The 13,781-nt window shown below is 39.0% G+C and overlaps 1 protein-coding gene across 7 annotated transcripts in view; it reads left to right on the top strand.

Moving 5' to 3' along the window:
- The window catches only part of NT5C2 (5'-nucleotidase, cytosolic II), a 106,251-nt gene that overhangs the window by 89,585 nt on the left and 2,885 nt on the right, over positions 1-13,781 (top strand). For 5 of the 7 annotated variants that reach the window (XM_059899830.1, XM_059899831.1, XM_059899832.1 and 2 more), the window contains 9 exons: positions 4,602-4,693; positions 4,868-4,925; positions 5,942-6,035; positions 6,681-6,734; positions 8,707-8,790; positions 9,763-9,804; positions 11,266-11,373; positions 11,652-11,718; positions 12,430-12,600. In XM_059899830.1, the coding sequence (XP_059755813.1) occupies positions 4,602-4,693; positions 4,868-4,925; positions 5,942-6,035; positions 6,681-6,734; positions 8,707-8,790; positions 9,763-9,804; positions 11,266-11,373; positions 11,652-11,718; positions 12,430-12,600 (770 nt within the window). Of the gene's footprint in view, positions 1-4,601; positions 4,694-4,867; positions 4,926-5,117; positions 5,235-5,941; positions 6,036-6,680; positions 6,735-8,706; positions 8,791-9,762; positions 9,805-11,265; positions 11,374-11,651; positions 11,719-12,429; positions 12,601-13,781 lie in introns of those variants that run through there. The other 2 variants (XM_059899835.1, XM_059899834.1) reach the window with 2 other exon arrangements.

The raw sequence follows: 13,781 nt of genomic DNA on the forward strand, positions 1-13,781 counted from the left end.
TTCTTTAAAAATCACAATGCCACAATATGACAGTTTCTATAATTGTGGCTTTACAATTACAGTATATATTTTCTCTACTGTTATATTACCTAATTTACTACTGACACTGTATTAGGATCACAGCAACTCTTAAAATCAAAATGGGTTAAGTGTCAGTCTGTAATTTATGTTCAATAGCAAAGTAGTAAAAACCACAGTCTACAATGAAGTTGTTAAAGAGACAGTGTCTTTTTGGTAAATACATTTTGTGATAAGAGACACAAACTAACAAACTGTACCAGAGTTTCCTTTAACTCTGAGGTCACAGCAATGCCCTATTTGGAATTGAATCATATGTCACAAGACTCTTCAGCTGGCATTACACAGGCTAAACAATTTCCAAGTGTACAATTTCCAAGTGAGAACAGTATGAAGTGAACACCCTACCTTGACATATCTGGTTAGGCCAGTGGTTATATCTATCTTCCTTTCACTGTTCCTCTCGTGAGGGGTTTGTTCAAGTTCATGAATATCAAAAGGCAGGATTTAGAATGTGAAGTGACTGCAAATAGTACTAAAAACCCAAGCTATTTTATGTATAGATATTGTCACTACAATTCAGAATCCCAATGATGATGAACCAAGGTTCTATTTATGAACGTCTGAAATGGACTTTTGTGTTACTGCATAGGGGTGTAGTCAGAGAAGAAAAGGAAGAGAAGAAATTCTATATATTAGTACTATAATTAGATTTACTAACTCAAGATCCATAGACCTCCTTTCTTCCCCCCCAAATAAGCCAATAAAGTTTCCAAAAAGCTCCTTTGGAAATACATTTAATATTGTTTCAGAAATAAGTCATTTATGAGTAAATGCAGAATCATTCAAACAGTACTTAGCACTGTACAGTCTTTAGAGTTAAATAAAAAAAAAAAAGTCCATGGAGAAGGACAGAATGAAGATGGAGGGAAAGGGAGATAATTATTGAAGTATAGTGGTGGACAAGGTTGGAAGGAAAGTTAGGGCTCCAGCAAGCATCACCTTATATGCCTTGCCAATTGAGTTGGAGCCTCTTTTCAGACAATGGTAAAGGCTTTTAAAGTTTTAGACTAGGATAATATTGAGATCAAATCTTTATTCTATGGGTCACAGATAGTTAGCAGTACTGTATTATAACTTTTCTTCCCAACTCCAAGTCTAGCATCCCTTCCTTTATGATACATTACCTCCCTATGAATTAATTTTTATTTTAAATGTATACTAGCATGACTTGACACTTAATTTAAACAAAATGTAGGGAATTCCCTGGCGGTCCAGTGGTTAGGACTCCGTACTTTCACTGCCAAGTGTGCAGGTTCGATCCCTGGTCGGGGAACTAAGGTCCCGCAAGCCGTGAGGCGCGGCCAAACGTTTAAAAAAAAAAAGAAAACAAATATAGTAGGGGCTTCCCCGGTGATGCAGTGGTTAAGAATCTGCCTGCCAATGCAGGGGACATGGGTTCAAGCCCTGGTCCGGGAAGATCCCACATGCCGCAGAGCAACTAAGCCCGTGCACCACAACTACTGAGCCTGTGCTCTAGAGCCCGCGTGCCACAACTACTGAAGCCCGCATGCCTAGAGCCCGTGCTCTGCAACAAGAGAAGCCACTGCAATGAGGAGCCCGCGCCCCGCAACGAAGAGTAGCCCCTGCTCGCCGCAACTAGAGAAAGCCCATGTGCAGCAACGAAGACCCAACGCAGCCAAAAGTAAAATTAAAAAAAGAACAAAAAAACCCCAAAAAAACAAATATAGTAAACAAAATGTAATCTCTAACTGTATTTATAAGTCTGTTTGGGTTCTAATTGCCTAATAAATAACTATATTTAGGTAAAGGAATTATTCTTTAATGATGAAAATGTCATCTTACTAAACCTGACTGAGGAAAGCATAAATTACTATTCCCTTCTGCCTTAATTTTCATTACAGAAAATCTTGGAAGGCTAGAAGATATGCTATTCCATAAAGTTATTCTTTATTGGGAACACTTATTTCAGAAGGGTGACTAAGACAGGGAGCTAATGTGATTTTATATCCCTAACTAGAGTTTATGCCCATTTGTAGTTAACAAACACAAGCAGGAATTTACCCAAGTTATTCTGAGTATGAACTTTAAATTTGGTGTCCTTTATTCAAAATAGTTAATCTTCATATTTCACTGTGAGGACTGTGCATTTTTATATTTTAGTTTTTCTCCCTTTTGGTTTCTCTGTAATATATATATATTTTAAACATCTTTATTTGAGTATAATTGCTTTACAATGGTGTGTTAGTTTCTGCTTTATAACAAAGTGAATCAGCTATACATATACATATATCCCCATATCTCCTCCCTTTTGTGTCTCCCTCCCACCCTCCCTATCCCACCCTCTCTGTAATATTTTTATTAATACTCTCCCCTTCCTCTTCTTGCAGTGTTTTATTTCACTCTTCAAGGTTCTCATGCATCTCTAACTTCTGTTTTTTTTCACTGGCTTTTTCTTTTAAACTCTGAATGTCCTCCATGGATCTAGTCTCAGTCTGCTCTTCTTTCTCTGCACTCTTAAGTGGCCTCTTCTGCTCTAATAGTCTTCCTGACTTCATTTATTACCTGTGCAGAGATGATCCCGGCTACCTCTTAAGTTTGAATCTCTATTTTAAGTTCTTGACCTTTGTTTCTAATTGCCTGTAAAAATATTTACTTTTAGAGTAACATATCCAAAATAAAATTCCTCTTGTATCTACTTTTTATCTAGTTTTCATGATTCTGTTGATGGTACCACCACCCTCTCGGAGACACCTTAGTGTGAACATCGTCATCTTTGGCTCTCGTGTTCCTCATCTACCACATCCGATCAGTTGCCTTGTCTTGTTCATTTTACCTTGGCAATCTCTCTTGAATAATTCTTCTCTTTAATTTCCTTTGCACCCACTCTAGGACATGCCCCTCCTGCTCTCAACTGGACTACTACAGTAATCCCCTGATCTCCCAAGCCTCTGTCTCTGTGTCAGTTAGTTTTTGCTGCATAATAAAGTACTTCAAAACTTAGTGGCTTAAAACAATGGCCATTTGATTTAGCTCAAAATTCTGAGAGTCAGCTGGGCAATTCTGGGATTGCTCAGCTGATCTAGAATGGCCTCACTCACATGTCTGGCAGTTGGCAGCCTGTTGGCTGGGGCATCTCATTTCTGTATGTAACCTTTTATCCTCCAGCAGGTTATCTCACTCGCATTCACATAGCAGTCTCAGAGTTCCAAGTGCAGCAAGAGTAAGCAAGCCCCAATACACAAGTGTTTTCCAAGTCTCTGCTTGGATCCCATTTGCTGCCATTCAAGCCTGTATTCAAGGATGGAGAAATAGACTGAGCCTCTTAATTGGAAAAACTGCAAAGTCACATTACAAAAGGATAGGAAGAATTTGTAGCCATTTTTGCAACACATCACATTTCTTCCTCCCTTTTATCCTAAAACTCCTACTAATTTAATATTGTTACAATTCAGCTCTGATGGTTTTATCCTTCTGCTTAAAAACTGTCAGTGGGGACTTCCCTGGTGGCGCAGTGGTTAAGAATCGCCTGCCAGTGCAGGGGGCACGGGTTCGAGCCCTGGTCCAGGAAGATCCCACATGCCGCAGAGCAGCTACGCCATGTGCCACAGCTACTGAGCCTGCACTCTAGAGCCCGTGAGCCACAACTACTGAAGCCTGCGCATCTGGAGTCCGTGCTCTGCAACAAGAGAAGCCACTGCAATGAGAAGCCCACGCACTGCAACGAAGAGTAGCCCCCGCTCACGGCAACTAGAGAAAAGCCTGCAGGCAGCAACAAAGACCCAGTGCAGCCAAAAAAACCCCAAAACTGTCAGTGGCACTGTTGCCCCTGAATGAAGTATAAAAACAATAGCATAATTGCCTCAATTAGTCTTTCTAGCTTTATTTTTCTCTGTTCCCCTTTCTCAGACTACTTTCTGGATTCGTCTATCTAGCTTTCAAGGACCAGCTCATATGCTACCATTTTCATGAATTCTTCCAAGATTTTCCTCTCCACATTCCCACATTCACTTCTCTCTACCCCTTAAGTTGAAATGGTCTCCCCTTCTTCGGTTTTCTCATAGCTCCTCGCACCTTGCTTGTAGTTGTGATTTTTTTACCTTGTTATAATTGTTTGTGTATGTGACTCACCTCCCTTATCAGACTGAGAACTTTTTAGGGGCTGAAACCAAGCTTCTTCCTTTTCAGAGCTACCCATGTTTTTTGTTTTTTGTTTATATTTATTTATTTTTTTATTTGGTTGCGCCAGGTCTTGGTTGCAGCACGGGGACTCCTTAGTTGCAGCTCCAGGGCTCCTTAGCTGTGGCATGCGAACCCTTACTTAGTTGCGGCATGCATGTGGAATCTAGTTCCCCGACCAGGGATAGAACCCAGGCACCCTGTATTGGGAGCACGGAGTCCTATCCACTGCGCCACCAGGGAAGTCCTGCCATGTGTATTATTTGGAACCCTGCCTTGCACATAGCCACCAAAATATCTGAATTAATTTTTGAATGATGAATATGTCTCAGAGTTATAACGTTATTTTTGAATGTCAGTTAATTAAAAATTTTTTCTTTCAGACCAGAAACTAGAGAGCAGTATCCAAATAAATTTATTCAACGAGATGACACTGAAAGATTTTACATTCTGAACACACTATTCAACCTACCAGGTAGACTCATTCTATGCTTATATATTATATATTATATATTCTATGCTCATTCTATGCTTATATATACTGATGCCTTCCCTTCTTTCCATAATCGTTTGTCTTTGCGCAAGGACATAATGAAACAATTTCATTATCTCACTTCTAGCTTATGAATATCTATTCTTCATTTTTCAGAGACCTACCTGTTGGCCTGCCTAGTAGATTTTTTTACTAATTGTCCCAGATATACCAGGTATGTATATACTATAATTTTCTTTTTCCAATTGATTTTTTAAAAAAATTAATGTACAGGGTTTTAGAGAACTGGCCACTGCAGGTCTTTTCTGCTTTTCTGAAGTGAATTTAGTGCTAGTGAAAGATGCCACATTGCCAGCCTGAGAGATGGGACAGCACCAGCAGCTCCATGCAGGCTCTCACCTCCCACACGGCCCTCTCCTTGCCAGTGTGCTGCAGCCATGTTTGGAAGGGACCACTTCTGATTGGCTTCTCCTGGGAATGAAGACGGCCAGCAGAGGTGCTAATTGTGACAACTGAGTGGGAGGTTTGTGTGATGATTATCTGTCCAAGCAGAATTGCACTAAAACCCCCCAACTCATTTCACAGCAGCTACCCAGGAGCCATTCAGGGATGGTAATTTAGTTTCATTCCCAGGCCCAGCAAGATTTAATTGAGGAGTAAATACTGTTTATCCTCCCTGAAGTAAAATTTTGCTTAAGTCTTGAAAAAGTTATCCTTTCCTTTCTAGGGAGAATTGTAAGTTCAGCCGTATGTGCCAGAGTTTGCAAACTTATCCTCTTTAGGCCTTATCCACTTCAAGGCACTAAATTTGGTGGAGCACTAAGTCACTAAGATAAACAGAAAATAGACAATACCTTAGTACCTAGAGACAATGTCAGAAAAGTGAGGGTGGAGAGAACCTAAATTACCAATTTTAAATGTTTCTTTGATGGGAACCTGTTTCTTAAAAGTGATAAAGGACCTGATATTTTTGGAACTGGCCTTTTAGCTTCCATTCAGTATATTCTTCTACCACTTTGTATCTGTTCACAGTTATTGTATTCCATTGAACACTGCAGTCACCTCTGGTGGTCAGAATGGGTTTTCATTAGGGAGTAATTATTTTCCAAATTAGCCACACGGCCTTTATTATGTGACAATGGAACCTTTGGGTCCCCTGGGCAATGTTTGATATTCATTTTATTTACCCTCTTTTGTATTCCCTGTCATGTTCTTTTTATCTTTCTGTAGCTGTGAAACAGGATTTAAAGATGGGGACCTCTTCATGTCTTACCGGAGTATGTTCCAGGATGTAAGAGATGCAGTTGACTGGGTTCATTACAAGGTACCTAGGAGCTGCTTCTTCACCTGCTCACTGCCTGGCATGTGTTTTTTATGGTCTGACATTAACTTTCCAAGTGCAAATAGAGCAGAATTGTTCATCTGTTAAAAACAAGGGGGGTGGGATTTGCCTCTGGTGATAGCTGTCTAGAATACTTCTGTCCTTGTCTTTGGCTGTCCTGCTTAAAGAGGTAATGCCGGTCTTTCCTCAGTGGTGGTGCTTGGCTTCTAGATCTTATTTCAGTTTGCATTTCCCAAACTTACTGGAAGAGATTTTAGCATTAGGATTATACTTACCATATCCTTTCAGAATGATCATGGTCCATTTGTTTTTTCCAAATAACCTCCCACTTGGCCAGTAACATTAACTAAGTAATATTATGTTTACATTTATTATAAATTGTGCTGAATAAAATATGAAATGCCTTTTGATTTCTAGTTTAAAATAAAAATAGTTTTATATTTTAAATACATCTTGGAGGTGGAGTTGCAGCACATCACATCTGCCACTTTATCCTGGCCTTGTTTAGTTTATCTACTTTTCTGGAAATAGTTAAGAAATGCATTTAGGCTGACAGTAGTCACAGTTTTTATAATAAACTTAAAAATTGATTTTGTTCTCTTCTTGCTTCCTTTTTTCTTTCTCTAGGGTTCCCTTAAGGAAAAGACAGTTGAAAATCTTGAGAAGTATGTAGTCAAAGATGTAAGTAATAAAGGGAAAAATAGATCTGCATGATAACTTCCTTTACCTATTAGGGAAATTAATAACAAGCTTATTTATAATGAAATGGACAAGAGAAGATATTTCTCTGTCGTGGCAGTTTAACACACTCCGAGTATAATCACCAAGAGTTTTCAGCCGGAGCATGGGTTTTAGTTTTTCTTGTTTGTTATTAGGCAAGAAGACCCAGTATTTCATTTGCCCTTTTAGCTCTAATTACAATAACAGCAGCTAGAGTGGCTACTTTGCGCACATCACTGTGCTAAGTGATTACATTCGTTATCCCATTTAATCTTCCATATAACTGTAAGTTAGTTACTGTTACCTCTGCTTTATAGATGAAGAAACTGGGGACTTAAATAACTTGCCCAAGTTCATACAGTTAATAAGTAGTAAAGTCACACCTAAATGTATCCTGAATCATAACCACAGTGCTAGATCATCTAAAAAATGTACATATGTGTGACTGTTATTTAAATTGTCTTTAACCTATCAACAAGGAATAATGAGGAAAGCTTTAAAATACTTCAAAAGACATTAGTGGAAAACCTAATAAAATATTTAAATATCTGTAGTTTAGTTAAAAGCATTGTGCCAATGTTAATTTCTTAGTTTTGATCATTATACTGGGGTTAAGATGTTAATATTGAGGGAAGCTGGATAAAGAATATATAGAAACCCTCTGTACTATTTTCACAACTTTTCTGTAAGTCTGAAATTATTTCAAAATAAAAAGTACACACAGACACACACAGCAGTGAGATGAGATACTTCTTCCTTTTCTTACAGAGTAAAAGTAGAATGCAATTATTTTCTCAAAGTTCTTTGGTAAAGATTTCTTATTGTTTTCATTCTTTGTACCTCCTATTTCCCGTCCACTCCCACTCCCATGATTGTTGTTTCAAGAAAGAACACTGAGGGGTTCAGGAGGATTTAAGTGAAGGAAGCTATTTACTGTGAGAGAAGGAAAGGCTGTTTTTCTTTCTGGTCACATCAGGAGTTAGAATTTCCTCATGTATCTGCAGGTGGGTCTGGACATTTCTAGGTTGCATCATGACACATCATGTCATTTCTGCAAGGTATTTCATAAAATAAAAGTATACACAGTGAAGCCGTATCTAATACTTTCCATAGAGTATTTAGCTGATGATGTTTAAAAATCAGCTTATCCTCATCTCTAACACACTTAATTCACTTACTTTTAGAGATTACAAGGTAATTTAAACTCTTTCCTGAGGCAGACATAATGAGGAAGTTAGAGATATGTTTTTAATAGGCATATAATCATTTATATATTTTATATATAAATCTATTATATATACACCATGTATACACTACATATATGATACTTAATTCATGCAGTTACAATGTGGTCTTCTAAATGCAAAATTCTGAAACCAACCAACCAACCAACCAACCATCCCTTAAAGGGCATCCCCTATTCCTATTTCAGTGGACAAAAGTCCAGTGTCTAACTACTCCACAGTGTAAATGAATATATACAGATGGTCCCCAACTTAAGATTTTTTGACTTTACGATGGTGTGAAAGCAATACACATTCAGTAGAAACTGTATGTGGAATTTTGAATTTTGATCTTTTCCCAGGCTAGTGATACGCCCTACGATACTCTCGTGATGCTGGGCAGCAGCAGTGAGCTACAGCTCCCAGTCAGCCGTGCAATCACGGGGGTAGACAACTGATAACATCCATTCTACTTTTCACTTTCAGTACAGTATTCAATAAATTACATGAGATATTCAACCACTTTATTATAAAATAGGCTTTGTGTTCGATGATTTTGCCCAACTGTAGGCCAGTGTTTGTTCTCAGCACGTTTAAGGTAGGCTTGGCTAGCTGTCATGTTTGGTGTATTATCGGGACATAACCCCAACATAAGTGGAGGAATATCTGTGTGTTTTAGTGTTTCACTCATCATCATAATTATATTTCAGGGAAAACTGCCTTTGCTTCTAAGCCGGATGAATGAAGTAGGGAAAGTATTTCTTGCCACCAACAGTGACTATAAATACACAGATGTAAGTGCTTAATATTCATATTTGTTTATTTATACAAAGGAATTATTTAGGACTGAAGAACTGTGACTATAATGAGGAAGAAAGCAAAAATAATATAGCATACATCAGAGTGGTTCTCAAATTTTTCTAAATATTTCCTTTGACTATTTTCCCTGATTACAATTGGCTACTTGAAGGTTTTCTCTTTGGGGTTATTTAAAACGTTTGTGCTGATTAAAATGTCTTCGTTGTCTCTTTGTGCTTCATTTCTAAAACTGAAGAAGTTACGCCCTTTATTACTGCACATGTGTACATATGTGCCCTCCCTGCTGTTGGGGGGCCAGACAGAAATAGATGGTGCTAAGATGTTTTGACTCTTAGCCATCAAAATTTACTACCTCTTAACTTGAAAAAAAATTTTGCCATGATTAAAGCATATAGAAAAGATGATTTAACTCCTTATCATGTTACTTTTGCTAAGACAGTTACAAGTTTCCAGTACTAGCCAGAAGCTCAGCACTCCCCAGTCCTCTTTATGTAAAATGTTGATTTTGAAATTTGGTGATTTGAAGTAAGCAAGTAAGTTGGCTTGGTTGGTCTAGGAACAGTAGTAAGAGGGCCAAGGTATATTCTTTCCATGTGAGTCATTAGTTATCTCTACACCCTTATCTCAGATACCCCTTACCTCCAAATATGTGTTCCAGTCCACTAGGAGAACTGGATAGGAATATATGGATGTGAATCTGTACAAAAAAATCTAGAAGTCTGTGTTCTACTGAGAATGTCAGAAGCTTGCATTTGTTTGCTATGATGAAGCATTCATTTCTGGCTTCCACTGCCATGATTTCATAAACTTTAGAGGAAACAAGAATGTGATGAATCTTGTATTGAAAAAGACATGTCTTATAAAAAGCTTGTGTGTGATTTATTTAGGTGTCATATATCTCTTGCAGAAGTAGTATATGGACCTTATGTTGGATTTTTTTTTTCCAGAAAATTATGACTTACCTGTTTGATTTCCCACATGGCCCCAAGGTACTCTATGTAACTTAATAGACTGTTGCTTTAGTAACAATGAATGCATTTAATATCCTGGAATGTTGAGGGTAAGGAATTGGTCAGGAGGAGCCATCCAGAAATCTTCATTAATATTAGAAGTAATGTCGGGCTTCCCTGGTGGTGCAGTGGTTAAGAATCCGCCTGCCAATGCAGGGGACACGGGTTCGAGCCCTGGTCCGGGAAGATCCCACATGCCACGGAGCAGCTAAGCCCATGCGCCACAGCTACTGGGCCTGCGCTCTAGAGCCCGTGCGCCACAACTACTGAAGCCCGCGCGCCTAGAGCCCATGCTCCGCAACAAGAGAAGCCACGGCAATGAGAAGCCCGTGCACCACAGCAAAGAGTAGCCCCCTCTTCCTGCAACTAGAGAAAGCCTGTGCACAACAACGAAGACCCAGTGCAGCCAAAAATAAATAAATATTTAAAAAAAAAAAAGTAATGCCAGGAGCTACTGTAATTTAAAGTTGCTAGCAGTTTGAAAACTTGGTAGACAGAAATAAAAGAGATTCATGTGGTATTTAGTAGGATGGGATCAGAATAATTTTTATGCCCAAGAAATTCTATACAGAATTGTTACATTTGTGTGGCAAATAAAGGAATTTTCAGGTTGAAGAAGATAATGTAATTAAAAGAAAGAGAGAAAATGTATATATTCTTGCAAACGTCTAGATTCTGCTGTTAGTTATTGCTGAGTTCTGTGCCAAAAGAACAGCTAACCTTGATACTTAGCAGAGAAGTCTTCATTCCTGTAGTATGGCCATATTTAGATTTAAGGAACACTCATTGCAATTTAGTCACTAGGCTTCTTTGAATAAATGTCATAAATAACTGTTTTGAGATCACCTAAAAACAGAGTAATGGCAGTGCTCTTTGGCTTGACCTTAAAAGGTTAATGCCATGGTTCCAGTTCAGGATGGAAGTAATGTTAAGGGGCATACCTTCTACATTAGTGCTGATTAGCCTGCCATATAAGCCAAAGACCAGCGTACACCTGAAACCATCATTCTGAGAACATAACTGATGAAATCTGCTAATAATAGTTCCACGTCAGTTGTATACTTCAGTTCTGATGCTAATCTGCCTCTTTCTTAACCTGTCTCTTACATATTTGTTTTGCAACTCTCCTTAGCCCCTTTGAGCCTCTTATAGCCCATTTTTAGAGTGTGAGCACACTTTCTTTCATACATTATATTGCTTGAAATAAATTAATAAGTAGGTGAAACGATTTAAAATATAGAGGTTAGAGTCATTATTTATATTTTTACTTTGCCTGCTTCCAAAAGGATGTGGCTTATAATAAGCCACAATATGTTTTTAATAAAATAGTGGGATTTTCTGGTTATACTTAGTATTTCTACATTCATCTGATTGAGATGAAACATGAGTGCTTTAAGGTTAGGAGTGATGTTTTGGCTTTTGCTGTTTCTCTCTTATCAGCCTGGGAGCTCCCACCGACCATGGCAGTCCTACTTTGACCTGATCTTGGTGGACGCACGGAAACCACTCTTTTTTGGAGAAGGCACAGTACTGCGTCAGGTGGACACTGTAAGTTGAGAGGAAGGTCTATCTGCGAGCAATTACCCTTCATGTTCCTCCTTTCCCCCACTCCTACTCCCCCTAAGGAAACAGGTATTTTTAACTTATTGGCCATATCTCTCTTTTGAAGTTAATCTAAGAGTTTGGTCTTAATCGATATAGCAGAATAATTCAAATGAATATAATTCAAAAGTGACATTCATTTGGCTGCCTAGCCAAGTAGCATTTTGGGTGGAGATTGTGATAGAAGGATAAAGCATTACAAAGTCCATGTTCTTTTCTCACAGAAAACTGGCAAGCTGAAGATTGGTACCTACACGGGCCCCTTACAGCATGGCATTGTCTACTCTGGGGGTGAGTCACAGACTTCCCTTTATTTAGTGTAAGTCTTTGCTCAGACCTCATGTGAAAACTTTGGTGTCCTCCTGGCACAGTGCCACATATACTCTTTAGAATTCTAAAGATATCGTCTCCTGATGGTAAACACTTCAATCACCTACTAATACAATAGGAGTCAGGGAGAAAGGTTTTGAGAAGTGGTCAGTATGTCCTAGTGAACCTTTGATTTTCACTAAAAGGATCAGTTTTTTCCAATCCTCCTTTTGCCTATTTGAGGCATTTTCTCAGTGTCTGGAATCATGTCGGGTGGTTCCCAAGGGGTCCTCTAGGGGTTTTTAGGAGCCCCTGTGGACACAGATGTGTATTTTGTTGGAATGAGAAGCAGTGGAACAAAGCCAACCTAATGGCAGATCTGTGATGAGAAATGGCAGTGGTAATGTTCCCCAAAGCTGAGACGTGTAGTTTTGTTGCTCTTGGGTTTGGTGATCAAGAGCTCTGGTGAGCATAGTGGAGCTAAAGGCGTTGTCTTAGAGGCACTAAAAAGGTTGATGAAAAAAGACAATGGTGAGTCTTTGTCTTTAAGAAAGGTGCGCCCTTTTTTTAGTGTGTTCCTCACATAGTTAAAAGAATAAAATTAATCTGTATTTAATGGTTATGGTACTCGGAATGCTGGTTTTTAATATGGAGACATTTATTGTTTTCTCATTGTTTGTTCCATTGTTTCAGGTTCATCTGATACAATCTGTGATCTGTTGGGAGCCAAGGGCAAAGACATTTTATATATTGGAGATCACATTTTTGGGGACATTTTAAAATCAAAGAAACGGCAAGGGTGGCGAACTTTTTTGGTGATTCCTGAACTTGCACAGGAGCTGCATGTCTGGACTGATAAGAGTTGTAAGGAGCCATTATTCTTACTTTATAAATCTTTGACATAGCTAGTTTATATCAGAATGGCCAGCTATGAATCAGTCCTCTTTGATGAACCATTACTTTGTATGCAGGGGGTCAGAGGTGGTCAAAAGATGGGGCCTTATATTTGGATACCTCCTTCTCCTATAGCCAGATATTTCACAGAAGTCCAGAATTTTGCGAGGTTATCTTGTTCAGCCTTCTTCTTGAATCCCTTTAAAGTTTAGAATATTACTGGTCTGAGTTATGTTACAGTAGCAACGGAAAGTGGACGCTGCTTACCTCTGCAGTCCCTTATTTGTTCAGCCATGCCTGCTCGTTCCAGTCTCTCTGCTACCAGCTCATAGCTGTGATTCTGGGGCATTGATGGCTCTGAGTGCTGATCACCTGGTATTTTTTTTATTTGCTCTTCTGAGAAGTAGAGAATGAGGCATTCTCTGAACTGAGCTATACTCTGCACTGAATTGAGCTTTGACCCTAGTTATGTAAAGAGGTTTGACACACACAAGTTCTCCAGCCAGTCCTAGCTAGCATCGCTCACAGTGTGGCGGAAGGTCCTGCCGCAGGTAGTGACCCTGGCTCCACCACTTACTATCTTCAGCCCTCAGGCAGTTTACTGAAACACCCTGTGCCTTAGTACCTCAAATGTGAAAATGAGGGTAACACCTACTCTCATAAAGCTGCTGAGACTTATCTGAGGCAATGCCTGCATAAAGGTGATAGAAGTAACAACCCTTCTCAACCGAGGCTCCTCATCTGAACCACAGAACAGACAAAAATGATTTGAATGACTCTCGGTTCTCCCAAAGATGGTAGATAAAGATTTGTTATATACATTGGACACATCATGGTTTGATTCTCGTTGGGGAACCCGGGTTGAGAAAGGCTAGAACACACAGAAAGCATGCAACGTATAGTGGCCGTTGCTATTGTTTGTACTTCTTGGTGGGATTTTCTGGCTAGCCTTTCATCTACATTTTCAACTTTCCACCTATAGAATTTTAGAAATCTAGTTGATTTGGTTCTGTTTTCTGGACTTGTGACTCATTCTTTTATCTAAAAGATGGAACTGTTAACACTTGCTTTGCTGACACACCTGAGATGGGGTATGAATTGGCACTTTATAAGCTCAGAATCAGCATCCAGTTAGGAAAGTTGTATGTACT

The sequence above is a fragment of the Balaenoptera ricei genome, chromosome 16, assembly GCF_028023285.1.
Source record: "Balaenoptera ricei isolate mBalRic1 chromosome 16, mBalRic1.hap2, whole genome shotgun sequence".
Classification (NCBI taxonomy): domain Eukaryota; kingdom Metazoa; phylum Chordata; class Mammalia; order Artiodactyla; family Balaenopteridae; genus Balaenoptera; species Balaenoptera ricei.